Below are 16,819 nucleotides of genomic sequence, written 5' to 3'. Positions count from 1 at the left end.
CAAATAACCCAATCAACAAATGGGCCAAGGACCTGAACAGACACTTCTCAGAGGAGGATATACAATCAATCAACAAGTACATGAAAAAATGCTCACCATCTCTAGCAGTCAGAGAAATGCAAATCAAAACCACCCTAAGATACCATCTCACTCCAGTAAGATTGGCAGCCACTATGAAGTCAAACAACAACAAGTGCTGGCGAGGATCTGGAGAAAAGGGTACTCTTGTACATTGCTGGTGGGACTGCAAATTGGTGCGGCCAATCTGGAAAGCAGTATGGAGATTCCTCGGAAAGCTGGGAATGGAACCACCATTTGACCCAGCTATTGCCCTTCTCGGACTATTCCCTGAAGACCTTAAAAGAGCGTAATACAGGGATACCGCCACATCGATGTTCATAGCAGCACAATTCACAATAGCTAGACTGTGGAACCAACCCAGATGCCCTTCAATAGATGAATGGATAAAAAAAATGCGGCATCTATACACAATGGAGTACTACACAGCAATAAAGAATGACAAAATCATAGAATTTGCAGGGAAATGGATGGCACTAGAGCACATTATGCTTAGTGAAGCTAGCCAATCCCTAAAAAACAAATACCAAATGTCTTCTTTGATATAATGAGAGCAACTATGAACAGAGCAGGGAGGAAGAGCAGGAAGAAAAGATTAACATTAAACAGAGACATGAGATGGGAGGGAAAGGGAGAGAAAAGGGAAATTGCATGGAAATGAAGGGAGACCCTCATTGCTATACAAAATTACATATAAGAGGTTGTGAGAGGAATGGGAAAATAAACAAGGAGAGAAATGAATTACAGTAGATGGGGTAGAGAGAGAAGATGGGAGGGAAGGGGAGGGGGATAGTAGGGGATAGGAAAGGTAGCAGAATACAACAGTTACTAATATGGCATTATTTTAAAATGTGGATGTGTAACCGATGTGATTCTGCAATTTGTATTTGGGGTAAAAATGGGAGTTCATGACCCACTTCAATCTAATGTATGGAATATGATATGTCAAGAGCTTTGTAATGTTGTGAACAACCAATAAAAAAAAAAGAAAAAAAATTTTTAAAAAAAAAGACTTAAATATAGCTACAGTAATCAAGATTGTGGTATTGGCAGAAAGATAGGCATACAGATAATGGAAAAGTGTGAATTCAGAAATAAACATATACAAATATGCCCAAGCAATTGGGGGGGGGGGGGGTGCAGCAGTACCAAGGATTGAACTCAGGGGCACTTTACCAGTGAGCTATCTCCCCAGCCCTTTTTGTTTCTCATTTTGAGACAGAGTTTCCCTAAGTTGCTGAGGAGGGACTTGAATTTGGGATCCTCCTGCCTCGGCCTCCTGAGTCACTGGGATTATAGGTGTATGCCTCCATGCCCAGCCCAAATAGTTTTTGACAAAGGTGCAAAAGCAATTCAGTGGACGAAAGATAGACTTTTCAACGATTAGTGCTAGAGTAATTAGATAGTTACAGGCGAAACAAAACAAAATAAAAAAACTTCAACCTAGTCTCACATTTTATATAAATATTATATTACAAAAATCACAGCTTTACAGTTTAGTAAAACTATAAAACTTTTAAAGAAAAAGACATAGGAGATTTTAGATCTATAAAGCACCTTCTTAAAAAGATTAGATGACAAGCTACAGAGTGGAAGAAAAAACTTACAAACAACATATCCAAGACAATTCTCAAAATGCAACAATTTTTTAAAAACCCAATTAGAAAACAGACAAAAGACATAAAGAAACAGAGCTGGGGTTATAGCTCAATGACAGAGCAGGCTCTGGGTTCAATCCCCTGCATCAAAAAAAAGGACAGGAAGAGACAAATCTTCAAAAAGGAAAAAGGAAATACAACAGATGTAGCCTAATGATACAACACCTGCTTAGCCAGCACAAGGCCCTAGATTTGATCCCCATCACCATCAATATAGATAGATAGATAGATAGATAGATAGATAGATAGATAGGTAGGTAGATATAGCATATGAAAAGATGCTAAACATTATTAACAATTAGGGAAATGTAAATTAAAACTACAATAACATATTACTACACTTATATTAGAATGACAAAACTTTTAAAAAGTCACAACAACATTGACAAGGGTGTCAAGAAATTTAAACCCTCATGCATTGTTTACTGAAATATAAAATGGTACATCCACTTTGAAAAATAAGTTTGGCAGTTTATCAAAATATAAAAGACAGAGTTACCAAATACCCAGGGATTCAACTCCTATATAAACATACAAAAATAACTAAATTCATAATATTCACACAAAGTCCTGTACCCAAATGTTTATGGAAGCTTTATTTGTAATAACTCAAAACTGGAAACAACCAAGATGTCTACAATGGATAAATGATTAAACAAGCTGTGGTATAGCCATACTACGGAGAACTACTCAGCAATAAAAATGAATCTGGATGACTCTCCAGAGAATTATGCTGAGTGGAACATCCTAACCTCAAAAGGTTACATAATGTATATGGTTCCATAAATGCAACTTTCCTTGAAAAAAATTATAGAAATACAGAAACCGATTAGGATTTGTTAGAGTTTAAAGAGGGGACAAGCTACTCAGGAGGCTAAAGCAAGGAAGATCAGAAGTTTGAGGCCAGACTGGGCAACTAGCAAAGTTGTAGCTAAAACCAGCTGGGGTTGTAGCTAGGTGGTGGAGTGTTTGACTAGCAAGTGCAAGGACCTGCAGGGGGCAGAAAAAGAGAAGGTGCCAGAGCTTTAACAAAACATCATAAGTGCTCCTTGTGCTGATGGAAACGTTCTGTATTTTGACTGCCAAGGTACAATGTCAATATCTTGGCCCTGATATTGTACTATAGTTCTGGGGAAACTGTGTAAAGAATACAGGGAATTTCTGTATTATTTCCTACAAATGCATGTTAATTTATAATAATTTCAAAATTAGAAGTTTTGTTTGTTGCTTTCTGGTTTGGAAGTTTTTGTCCTTGTTTTTTTTTTTTTTTTTTTTTTTTTTTTTTTTTTTTTTTGTACCAGGATTGAACTCAGGGGTGCTTAACCACTGAGCCATATCCACTTTTAATATTTTATTTAGAGACGGTCTCACTAATTTGCTTAAGGCTTTGATAAATTATTGAGGCTAGCTTTGAACTCACAATCCTTCTGCCTCAGTCTCTGGGGTTACAGGAGTGCACCACCACACCTGGCTCAAAATGCCCTTAATGACCCATTTTTCTTTGGATTTCAAGAGCTCTTCTTAGAGGCTGGAGATACAGCTCAGTTGGTAGAGTGCTTGCCTCACATGCACAAGTCCCTGGGTTCAATCCCCAGCACCCAAAAAAACAAAAAGAAAAGAATGATCCTGAGCTCTTCTCATGTCACTTTCCTCTTTTGCTACACCAATGCCTAAAGATCTTCATTAAACAGCTCTTTCTTACAAATGTCAAGGAACTTCTTTACCTCATTTTGAAGAAAAAAAAATTCCAAATTTTTTCCTTTTTTAAAAATGTGTTCCATAAACGTATCTTTCCTCAAATCAAACTCTATATCAATTTATTCATGGTATAAACTCAGTCAAACCTATTTTTTATTCATATATATTGCTTGATAAGATCACATTTCATATCAGTAACCTTTGTAATTGTATTGTTTATTGCACCAGAGCTTCCCCAGGAAATGAAAATGGGTTGCATTTTGATGATTCTTGCTTATTTAGATGTTTCACTGGACAATGTGTGTTTTTAAACTACAGGAAGTAGAAGGGAGAGCACAAATGAAAGGGGAAAAGCAAAGACACAATTTGCAAAAGAAAAAACATAAAGAAGCAAGTTTTAAACCAGATGCAGTGGTGCACATCTGGAGTCCCAGCTATTCAGGAGGCTAAGGCAGGAGTATCACAAGTTCAAAGCCAGCCTGGGCACATTCGTGATATCCTGTGTCAAATTTTTAAAAATTAAGAAAAAAGAGGAAAAGGAGGAGAAAGAGGAAGAGGAGATGAAGGACTGGAAATGTAGGTCAGAGGTAGAATGCTTCTAAGTTCACTCCAGAAGAAGGAGGAGAAGGAAGAGAGGAGGAGGAGGAAGAAGAAAGTTTTAAAAATAAAGATATTGAGAACAAAGGGAAAAAAGAGACTTGGCTGGGATATGCAATAAGATGTCAATATCATAGTACCAAAACCATGCTTGAGTCAGAATTTGTCATGTTCCAGGTCAAGAAATACAAGGCTAAGACAAAAAAACTGTCTTCTTCTACAACTGTGATATCAGAGAATAAGTAAAACAAGAGAGCCAATATTTTAATGCAAATCATCATTTTTGGCAACTAGCCTTCATTATTTACCTAACATACAATAGAACATTATATAGAGCTCTAAACACTGGAAGCATCTAAATACTCTGATACAGTGTTCTAAAAGAAGTTTGTTTTTGCTTTTATCTAATGATTAATCTGATTATCAAGCCACAGTAGTAAATGAAGATAAAATCACTACAGAGTAAGAGGCATGTTAATGGGACCATCTCCAAGACTGAATGGCAGGTAGGTGTTTTGAGAGTCCCATTCCATATATGACATTACAAATCACATTAGGTAATATGATTGGTTGCACTGTGATAGTTCTTGCTAGCTTAGATGTTTCACTGGGTGATGTGTATTTTAAAGCTTTAAATTACAGTTATACAAATATATATGCTTATATTTATTTTATCATTTTGCTCTTGGAAGTTAACATATCTCAATTTTTAAAAAAAATTTATCTGGCTCCCAAAATCCCAGGTAAATAACTAACTTAATAAGGCTTACATTTCTACTCAGCATATTTTCCAATTTAAACAACTTAAAGCAGAACATCTATGATTACTGTATTGGTTAGCAATGTCCCAAATGGTAAAGGTGAATTGACTTTACCTTCAAATTAAAGAGTGTTCCAAACATAATTATTATGGCCTTTATTTCTGTGCTAGATAAAATACACCCAAAATCATTTCTAGAAAAGGATCTTAGCCCTATCCTTGGTGCTATTTCACACTCTACTTCTTTGAGGCCTAAAGTAGTTTATTCAGGATCTTCAACTTTCATAAGATATTAATCCTACCCATAGCTGGTTTACTTTTAAAGCATGTATCATCTATACACAGAGCAAGAACATAGGCAAGTGACATACTCAGGAAAAAAAAAGGTAGGAAAAAATATAACCTTGAATTCACTAATATTCAATACTCAGCAAAAATCTTAACTACTTATGAAGAATTAACTCACATACATATATTGCACACACTCTCTCAGATTAGAAATCACGGATTCTGAACACATATGCATTTTACAAGAAAATAATCTACTGCTTTCACATAAATCTCAGAGTGATCAATGACCCCAAAAGCGTGTGGGGAAAATACATACTCAACTTCTACTGTAGGTATAAAATCTATACCTTGATTACGCCAAAAGCAACAGAGAACTGCATTCCTGGACAACTTTATTTTGGCTCCTGCCAAAATTTTATTTTATTTTATTTTTTAGTTGTAGATGGACAGCATGCCTTTATTTTATCTTTTTAATGTGGTGCTAAGGATTGAACCCAGTGCCTCACACATGCCAGGCAAGCGCTCAACCACTGAGCTACAGCTACAGCCCCAAAGAACTGCTTTTATTAAATTGTACACTGATTATGCTAATGCTTTCACTAAAGCAAAGAAACAGCCCATCACATATTGCTGCATTTACCATATTGAAATGCAGTCACATACCAGGGTCACCTTTGTCAAGAAACATGGGAAAAACAATTTTCTGTTCTTAAATTCAAAACCAAGAATAACTGGTGCTCCTCCTAGTAATAATTTTTTTTTAATACTGGAGATTGAATCCAAGGGCATTTAACCACTGAGCCATATCCCCAGCCCTTTTTATTTTGAAACAGGGTCTTGCTAAATTGCTTAGGGCATCACTAAACTGATGGAGCTGGCTTTGAACTTACAATCCTCCTTTCTTAGCCTCCCAAGTCAGTGGGATTATAGGCATGTGCCACCACACTCAGTTACTTTTTAATTTTACAACACCATATTTCAAAGAATAACTGAGCATGACTTTTTTGGCACTATCTACTGGAAATCCTCAAGACAACTGTACAGACACTCAGATAGGAACACCCTAACTGCTCTCACTGGACATCATATTTTTCTCCCTATCCTTATTTCCCCTTTGACCCATTTCCTCACTACCTTTAATGTATCTATTATGTGCATGTCTTTAATCATTTAGATTTTTTAAAACCACCTAATTACTTTCTAGAACAAGGCAGGGAAAAAAACAGACACAAAGAAAAAGAACCATCATTTTTCTAACCAGAGAAAAGAGACTGAGAATAACTCAAAGGCAAAGTTAGAACAAAATTAATCCCCCAACCAAAAAAAAGTAGCCAAAATGTGGTATAAAATGTAAACATGAAATTCCATGCAATTTAAAGGAAAATGTTCAACAGTCTGCAAAGATCAAGAAATGTAAAACATAGTCAATAATATACAACATCAAAAATTTCATTTTTAAAATAGCCAAAACATGGGGCTGTGGCTGTGGCTCAGCGGTAGCGCACTTGCCTGGCATGTGTGAGGCACTGGGTTCAGGTCTCAGCCCTGCAAATAAATAAATAAAATAAAGGTCTATCAACAACTTATATATATATGTGTGTGTGTGTGTGTGTGTGTGTGTGTATAATAGCCACAACATTAAAATACTTCAATATTATTGTCTATTTTTTAGCTGAATTAATTAATTTAAATGTTGGAACAAAATCCTTGCAACACTGGTTTACCTTTGAGCAAGCTAACTTTCTTATTTCCTGACAACCCTAGCAGATACTACTGTATCATAATGGTTTTACTCTTCTTTCCAACAGTTATGGTAGACATCTCTAAGAAATAACTTATTAGTTACCTCGGGTCTCAAGTTTAAGTTCAGCTATGTGTGTAACACTGTTTCTACTACTCCCCCTGCCACCCATTATTTTTGCTATGTCCCTCAAGCAAACTTCAAATGTCATCATTGCTCAGCATCTCAAATCCAACAGATTTCACTGACAAATGACTCACTAATTTTATTTCATCAAGTTGCTTATATAGAGAAGCTTAATTCTGATATGAGTAAATAAATTATTACATCACTAGCAACTGCACACATGTAAACACTCAAAATATTATTTTCCCTAAGGACCTAATCAATATTCATACATATCGTATAAACTAAAGTTCTATGATACATGCCATCTAAAACTCTATAATGCTTCTAAAGCCATTTAAATAATAATCCTTTCCAATAATTTTTATAAGTAAGTCATATACTAATTGTGTTGATTCTAGAAATGATATAAACATATAGATACATGCCATAACATTTTAAAGACTTTATTCAAATGTTGATATCCCCTGACTGCCTAAGAGTTTTGTGTAAAAAGGACATTATCTAATGACATAACTGTATTCACCAATAAAATCTCCTGATACCAAATTATCATGAATACTGATAATATTTTTATTAATTGTGTCTAAATGCCTCTGTTTATGAATGCCCCTTTATGATTAAAATAATAAAGAAACAGGTTTGAAGCTTTCATTCCTTAAAATACAATGGCTTGTTTTTTCTAGCAATCACAACTCATTTCAGTTTGTGTACTAACAATGCGCTTGGGCAAAGCATAACCATCAAAGGTCCTTTAGGAGTGCTGAAAAAAAAAAATCTAACCTTATAGAAAAATAAGCAAAGAACATGAAATGACAGTACACACACATACACACACACAGATATACAAAAGGACTTAAACATATGAAGAGATGTTCAGCTTCACACATAATAAGAAAAGTCCACATTAAAAACTACATTGAGTTAAGCATGGTAGCACAGGCCTGTAATCCCAGCAGCTTGGGAGGTTGAAGTAAGAGGATTCCAACTTCAAGGACAGCCTCAGCAATTTAGCAAGATGCTAAGGACTTAGAGAGGCCCTGTCTCAAAATAAATCATTAAAAAAGGGCTGGAGGCCGGGCATGGTGGTGTATGTCTATAATCCCAGCAGCTCGGGAGGCTGAGACAGAAGGATAGTAAATTTGAGGCCAGCCTCAGCAATTTAGCAAGGACCTCAGCAACTTGAGACCCTGTCTCAAAATAAAAAATTAAAAAGAGCTGGGGGAATGTAGCTGATGGTAAAGCACCCCAGGGTTCAATCCCCAGTGCAAAAAAGGAAAAAAAATACTGTTACCATACAGGCAAAAATCCAAACATCTTTGTATCACTAAAGAATCTTTGAGAGAACTTTGTTGGAAAAAAAAAAAAAACATGAAGAGATGTGCTATCTCACAGACTGCTAAAGAAGGATAAAATGGTACAACCTCTATAGAAAGTAACATCTACCAAATTACAGACATATTCCATCATTGTACACAGCAGTGATTCCTAGATTTTCACTTCAGGAACCTATAGATACAGTATAAATTTAATGATAAATATTCAAGGCATTGCTGCATTATCTCACCCAGTAAAAGATGAAATAACCCAAGGATCCATAAATAAGGAACTAATTGAATAAACCATGGTATATTTACACATTACTATGTAGCTATATAATAAATAAATAAGGAAAATCTCCATATCAATATGGACAAATCTCTAAAATATACTGAGATTTAAACTGCAGAGCTCTGTATGCAGCATACTACTTACTTTGTAACAAATAAAAATAAAAAACAAAAAAGGAGAAACTAAGATCATATAGCATCTGTTTGCATAAAAAATTCAATGGAAGAATAAACAACAAATTAATAAAAAAATAGAAGGAATGGGACTAATTATTTTCTCTCCCCTACTTTTTTTTTTTTTGCGGGGGGGGGGGGGGGGGGAATACCAGGAATTGAACCCAGGGGCACTTTACCACTGAGCTACATCCCCATTCCTTTTTTATATTTTTATCTAGAGACAGAGTCTTGCTAAGTTGCTTAGGGCTTCGCTATATTACATTTTGACTGATAAAGAGAAAGAAGAACTATACAATTATATGTAATTCCAAAAAATAAACGTTTCTGATATATTTATCTTATATTTTTCAGAAGTGATTTGTTTTGTTTTGTTTGCACTGCTAGGGAATGAACCCCAGCCGTGCTAGGCAAGATCTCTACCACTGAGCTACATTCCCGCCCATGTTGGTTTTTTTTTTTTTTAATTTTGAGACAGGGTCTTGATAAGTTAGCCTTGAACCCAGGATCCTCCTGCCTCAATCTCCAAGTAGCTGAAACTACAGATGTGCACCACCATGCCTGGATAATTTTTAGAAGTTTTTTTTTTCCTCAAAAGCTGGTCATAGCTGGTCATATTTTTGAAAAGTTAATCTGCAAATGTTATCTCCCATATAATTAATAGTTGATGGTACAATATTTTTATTCTTCTATCCCATTTAACAAATATTACTGAGCAATAACTACAAGCCAGGCACTCTTAAGGTTCCTAGGATATAGCAGCAAACAAAAGAAACAAAACCCATTCAGAGTCTAGATGGGAAGATATTAAAAACTAGGTGTATCAGCCAGTAGTAAGTGCTATGAAGAAAAAAAAAAAATTCCTGCCCACTTGTCCTCTGTCCCAGTAAATGGCACCATCATTCATCTGGTTTCTTAGGCCAAGAGCCTTGGATTCTTTCTGGAATCTCACATTTCTTGAACCCTCAAGTCTAATCTATCATTTTTTACTGTACTTCAAAACATTTTAAATTCAGCTACTTCTCATTATCTCCTTCCCCTTAATGCCTTGTTACATACTGCAACCATCACCTCTTATTAGAGTAAATATCTCTACCCAGGCTACCCTGCTTCCTCCCTTACTTGGTTCTCCACAGAGCAGCCAGAATGTCCATTGTTTAACTGAAGTGACAGCATGTCACTTTCCTGCTCAAAACTCTCCCATACTTTCCCAGACCACTCAGATTAAAATCAAAGTTTCTTCCTTAGCCCATATGATCTGAACCTAACTACTCTCTAGTTATCACCTCCTAACACTATTCTCCTCTGAGGACCTTGGCACTTACTATGCTCTTTGTATGGAAGGTACTTCCCCAAGAAGTCATAAAGCTTGCACTTCACTCTATCCAGACCTTGACCAACAGGTTGGAACAACAGGACATTCCATGTCAAAGACCTAAACTAGACCTTACCTGTCATTATGTAACACTAATCACTAAACATTATATTAGTTATCTATTCATTTGTTTATTCTGTGTGTGTCCCAGTAGAAAGTAAACTCCAGAAAGACAAGGACTTGTCTATTTTTGTTCCCTGCTATACTCCAGAGCCTGGAAGAGTGTCTGGCATACAGATGTTGCTCAATAAATGAATAAATCAAAGAATAAATTAGTTCATGAATAATAAAAATAAAAATAGTGTACCAATATTATAAATATAAAAATACAAATATATAAACATAAATATAAAGTAAAATAAAAAGAGCTGGGTTCAATCATCAGTACCACCAAAAAAAATGATATAAGTATATAATATATAACAATATATGAAACTGTATATAACACATTAACTGAAAAGGCAAGGTACACATGCAATAAAAAATTAAGAAATGCAATAAAATGCATATGGAAAAAGTTAAAAGCAAATTAACAAATATAAGAACTGTCATATGCCAACTTCCCTGATCTGATCATTAAGCAATGTAATTAATACATGGTAAATATATTGAATGTCACTGTCCCCCATAAATGTGTACAGTTACTATGTATCAACTAAAAGTAAATATATAAGTGAATACATAAAATTGCACAGTGAAAAAAAGATTTGTGAGCCTGGCATGGTGGAGCATGCCCAGCTACTCGGGAAACAAAGGCAGAAGAATCACAAGTCCAGAGCCACTAAAAAAAAAAAAAAGTTTGAGGCCAGCCTGAGCAATGCAGAGAAACCCTGTTTCAAAATAAAAATGGCTAAAGATATGAAGATGTAGCTAAGTGGCCCAGCACGTGCCCCCACGCACAAGCCCTGGATACAATTCCCAGTACTAGGAAAACAGGATGTTATGGCATGCCTGTAGTACCAGCAACTCAGGAATCTGAGGCAGGACGATCCAAGTTCAAAACCAGCCTCAGCAATTTTGGTAGACCCTCAGCAATTTAGCAAGACCCTGTTTCAAAATAAACATAAAAAGGTCTGGGGATGTAGCTCAGTGATAAAGTGTCCCTGGGTTAAATCCCTAGTATGAAAAAAAAATATGATAGAACTCTGCAAATAATGTTGGAACAACAGGACATCCCATGTCAAAGACCTAAACTAGAAACCCTTCCTTACATCATACATGAAAACTTGAAATAGATCACAAACCTAAATGTAACAGACAAAAATAATAAGATGTAAGAGCAAACTCTTCATGATCTTTGGTTGAGCAAAAACTTCCTACATATGACACCAAAAGCATACACAAAAAGTAAATAAAATAAAAATAACGCAGCAGTGACACATGCCTATAATTTCAGAGACTCAGAAGGCTGAGCAGGAGGATCGTCAAGTTCAAGGACAACCTCAGAAATTTGGTGAGGCCCTAAGCAACTCAGTAAGACCCAGTCTCAAAAAATGTAAAGGTCTGAGGATGTAACTCAATAGTAAAGTGTCCCTGGATTCAGACCCCAGTACCCTCCCCCAAAGAAAATAATTAAAAACTTGTGCATCAAAAGTTAAATACGAGGCTGGGGTTGTAGCTCAGCAGTAGAGCGCTTGCCTAGCACATGTAACACACTGGGTTTGATCCTCAGCACCACATAAAAGTAAATAAACAAAATAAGGTGTTTGTCCATCTACAACCAAAAAACTATATAAAAAAATTTTAAATAAGTGCTAGGCATGGTGATGCACACCTATAATCCCAGTGACTCTGAAGGCTGAGGCAGGAGGACAGCAAGTTCTAGGCCAGCCTCAGCAACTTAGTGAGGCCCTCAGCAATTTAGTGAGACCCTGTTTCAAAATAAAAAACTAAAAGGGCTGGAAATGTGGCTCAGTGGTAAAATGCTTCGGGTTCAATCCCCAATACAAAAAAAGAGAAAAAAAGCTGAATGTCCACCAACTGATGGACAAATAAAATGACAGATGCATAGCCACACAATGGAATATTATTCAGCAATAAAAAGAAATGAAGCACTGATACATGCTACCATATGTGTGAACCTTAAAAACATGATGAATTATTTAAAAAGCATATGATTTCATTAATACAAAATGTCCAGATGTCTACAATAGACAAACCCATAGAGAAAGAAAGTAAGAACAGGGAGGGAGAGTGGAAACAAAATGAAGAGTAACTATTAAAGGAGTAGATTTCTTTTTGGAATGATGAAAGTGTTCTAAAATTAAATTGTGGTAATTGTTGCACAACTCCCTGAAGACACTAAAAGTCATTTAATTATGTTTTTGTTTGGGGTTTTGTTTTTGTTTTTGTTTTTAAGACAGAGTCTCTCTAACTTTATGAGGTTGGCCTCAAATTTGTGATCCTCCTGTTTCAGCCTCCCCAGTGGCCTATAATAGTAGCTGGGATGCCAGATGTGCACCTAGCTTACTACATGTTTTAAATGATACTTCAGCTGGGTATGGTGGCACATACCTATAATCTCAGAAGGTAAGGAGACTGAGGCAGGAAGATGGCAAGTTCAAAACCAGCTTCAGCAATTTAGTGAGACCCTGTCTCAAAATAAGAAAAGAATAAAAAGGGCTGGGGGTGTGGCTTAAGTGTCCCTGGATTCAATTCCTGCTACCAAAAAATAATAATAATGATAATGATAAATGGATAGGTGGATGATATATGAATTTAATCTCAAAGCTATTTTTTAAATGGCAATGTATTTCACTGTTTATTTTAGAGCTGGAAAGCAAATCTTAAAATGCAATTCGACTGTTAAACTGCAATTTTAGGGATGGATATACTAATAAAATTTTCTATCAATTTTCTGTTATCCTCTGTTCTTTAGTTCCTCTTCTATTAGAAAAACCTATCTTAGGAGCAGCTAAAAATCTGGTGTTTTAAAAATACTATCTCAAGTGGGGCCCAGCGGTGCATGCTTATAATTCCAGATACTCAGGAGGCTGAGGCAGGAAGATTACAAGTTTGAGGCCTGCCTAGGCAACAAAGCAAAACCTGTTTCAAAGTAAAATAAAAAGAGCTGTGTTCAATCATCAGTACTGCAAAAAAAAATGAAATAAAAATACTGCCTTTAAGACAGAAAAAGTAAGAAAGACTTTTGAAGAGAGGTAGAGGAGTTTGACATTTACAGCTGAGGTGTAATTAAGGAAGAAAGTCTACTGCCTGACTTAATCAAATCTGCTTGATGATTATGATGGAGAGATAATGACAATGGAGGTGCATGCAGGGGAAGGATATAAATCTAAAATATCAAGTCTGTGCATGATGCTGCCTCTGAATGAGATAAGGGGAAAAAAGGGGTGAGATCATACTCTGTGAATATGGGCAGAGATAAGAAGCTAAAAAGATAGTGGGTACTACTTATAGGAGCTAAAAAGACAGGGGGTACTACTTATAGGATTCAAGTAATTGAGAGTAAGATTTAGGGTTATATCTCACAAGGAAGATGAAAGCATAAATCAAAATCTTCTAATAATGATATACAGTGTCGGAAAAAGCAACTAAAACTGGTAGGATAATGCCATGATTTTTGAACACTGTGGAACACTCTCAAGTTTTGTGTTTGTTTGTTTGTTTGTTTTTGTTTTGTTTTTGCCAGTGTCTCCTTAAGGCAAAAGATCCCTTCATTCATATACCTCCACAAAATCCCATTTACAGTGGAAAAATAACTCAGTGATAACAGTAAACAGAATGACATTCTTCCTAATGTCATTCATTCTCCCTAATGAATGACATTTGAATTATATTTCAATAATTTGAACCATAATTCAATAAATTCTTAAAGTCAATGTGATGCTAGAAAATCACAGACAAAACTTCAATGGACACAAACATGTATTATCATTTGGTTGAGGGTTAACATAAAAATCATGACAAATTAATAAGACTGATAACAAAGTTTTTATCACATATAACAAGAACAACAGCAACTGGAAACCACAGGCAACAACTCAAGATAACACGGATGGTGCTCTAATAAGGAATCCTCCCTAAAAACATGGTAATCCCAACTGCTCCAGTGGGAGTTGTACCAGGCTGCCAACTGCAGCTCAGCAACCAAATTTCTTTACAGAACATTGAAACAGCATCCTCAGTAATTCTAGCAATATTTTATTTTATGAAAACCAAATAATAATAACCATTAATGATGCACTTAGAGAACTATTAGTAAATAACCTCTTATTTTCAGAAAAGTAAAGACTATGAACAGAGAATCATTGATCCTTAAGAGCTTAGGAAATTGGGAAATGAGCTGAATGCAATGGTGTACGCCTGGAATCCAGTGGCTAGGGAAGCTGAGACAGGAGGATCACAATTTCAAAGTCGACCTCAGCAACTTAGTGAGGCCCTAAGCAACTTAGCAAGAACTTGTCTCAAAAGATAAAAAGGGCTGGGGATGTGGCTCAGAGGTTAAGAACCTCTGGATTCAATCCCCTGTATCAAAAAAAAAGAAGAAGAAGAAGGAGAAGGAGGAGGAGGAGGAGGAGGAGGAAATAAGAGGACAGCTTGGTTATGATCATAATGCAATGCAAAATGGACAATTATATGGTAGAATTAGGCCCCCAAAATCGCTTTAAAGGGGCAAAGGCAAACTACTAAGGACGGTTATTTCCAGGGATGGCACTGAGAGAACTAGGATAAGATTTGCCCGGGGCCCCCACCCCCACAGAAGGAAGCTGTGCTGATCTTCCTTAAAGCACTGTTTCAAAAAGCAACTTTCCCCATGAAAAAGCAGGTGGAGAGTAGTAACTCTTTATTGACAGGAGGAGCAGTGACTCAAGACTGGACAAGGAGGATAAGCTAACTATCTACATACTGGATGCATGGAAATCAAAATGCATCACCTGAAAATACCAGGATGAATTAGTACCACGGCACCAGTAAACTGAGGGGAAAGGGAAAAGTTCAAAATTAGGCTTAGTGAGTAATTTTCAACAGGAAGTATGGTAGATGGTAATCCCCAAGTGAGGCAGAACAACAGCAAAGAGTCTGTAGGCTAAAGATACAGCTCAGTGGTAGAGCACTCGCCTACTGCGCTGCAAGGCACTGACTGGGTTTAATCTCCAGCACTGCAAAAGAAAGAGAGAGAGAGAGAGAGAGAGAGAGAGAGAGAGAGAGAGAAGGAGTCTGGATCCAGACTGAGTAGGAATCTCCAGACCCACCCACTTTACTTTCTCTGTGACCTTGACCAAGTCACTTAAGCACAATGTCTTATTTATAAAATGAGAGTAAGAATAGCACCTACCTACTAGGATTGTTTTTGTGGTTTAAATAAATGGTGTGTGTGCGGGCGCGTGTGTGTATTTAAATAAGTTGAGGAAGGTCTGAGTTTGCTTTGACATCTCCAAAAAATAAAAATAAAAACGGGGTGTACGTGCAAAGTAATGGTACCTGGGTGCGGGAGCCGGATAAATTTTCCTCATCGATAAAAACACCATGAGGCTGCACCTTGGGAAGATCTCACCCTCCTAACAAGGGTTCAAGGAGCACTGACTCTCAGGAGAGGAGCACGGGTTGAAAGAAACTTCCTTCCTTCCTTCCAGGGCCTAGGAATTTCAGTGACTCATTTTTTGAGAAGTAGTTGTGATTCTGAGGCAAGAGTTTAATTTCAAGCAAGAGAGAGTGGAGTGAAATGTTGTTTTGTCTGAACAGCAGGACTTAGGGCTAGGGCTGGACAGGGTTTGAGTCTGAGGGAGAAGGATGATGTCCCCAGGGAGACGACCTGCCACCATCTGTCGGGAGATCTCTTGTTCCCGGGCGCTGGGATTAGCCTCTGAGGGAGTACGAAGGCTGTCCCCGCCCGAAGGAGGCACACAGAGCCCACAGAGTAACTGGTCGAGAGGCGCTGGCGACCGGGAAGGGACCCCACGTCGGGGCTGCGCAGGGAGACCCGCCTGGCGCAGGATGCAGGTCGCTAGCGGGTCTCTCCAAAGGGAGGGGCTGGCACCGGCCCTACCGGCAGCCGAACCACACACGAATCCAAAGGACCCTGTCCCCGTCCTGCCCGTGCCCGCCCGTCGACGGTCCCGGTACCCGGGGTACCTGAGCGTGGGCCCAATGCAGGCCGTGTCGGTGCTCTCGATCTCTCGCAAGATCCGCTCGTGTTCGGCCGCGGTCTCCAGGCTCTCCGCCTCCGCCATCTTACTCCGCTCCATAGACTGGGGGCGCCCGGCAGTGCGTCCCCTCCTTCAGCACGGGTCACCTTTCGCTTCCTCGCACCAGCTCTCACACCTCAGACTCCACAGCTGCCCCAGCCTCCGGCAACCCACAGAACGACCCCTCCCTCGGGCTCGGCACGCCCCCTTGCGTCATTACGTCCGACGGCGTCCGCGCAGTGTCCGCCGGGATTTGTAGTTTTCTGGGCAATGCTGGGGGGTGTTCTGTTCATTTATTCATTGAATCCACAAATACGTGTTGGAAAGTCCACTGTAAGCCAGGAAAAATTAGCCACACTGTGTATGCAGTGATGACCAAGTCAAGCAATGGCATTACCCTAGAAATTCTTAACACTTTTGCCACGAAGTGCAAAAGGTCCGATAGCACGCGTAGGAAGAAAGATCTAACTAATTGTCTGCTGACAGCGATCTTAGAAGGGAACGGGGAAGTGGGGCGAGCTGGAGAATCCAAAACTATGATCCTGGGCAGAATGTGACTGAAAGC

The 16,819-nt window shown here is 37.9% G+C and overlaps 1 protein-coding gene across 4 annotated transcripts in view; it reads right to left on the bottom strand.

Moving 5' to 3' along the window:
• The window catches only part of EXOC6B (exocyst complex component 6B), a 613,649-nt gene extending 597,212 nt beyond the window's left edge, over positions 1-16,437 (bottom strand). For all 4 annotated transcript variants that reach the window (XM_081265351.1, XM_081265353.1, XM_081265352.1 and 1 more), the window contains exon 1: positions 16,202-16,437. In XM_081265351.1, the coding sequence (XP_081121477.1) occupies positions 16,202-16,314 (113 nt within the window). In that variant the 5' untranslated portion in view covers positions 16,315-16,437. The remainder of the gene's footprint in view (positions 1-16,201) is intronic.
• Between the last annotated feature and the right edge of the window lie 382 nt (positions 16,438-16,819).

This window comes from Spermophilus citellus (genome assembly GCF_964194105.1).
Source record: "Spermophilus citellus genome assembly, chromosome: 13".
Lineage (NCBI taxonomy): Eukaryota > Metazoa > Chordata > Mammalia > Rodentia > Sciuridae > Spermophilus > Spermophilus citellus.
Note: the sequence above shows the minus strand (reverse complement) of the source record. Positions and strands in the feature narration are given on the sequence as shown.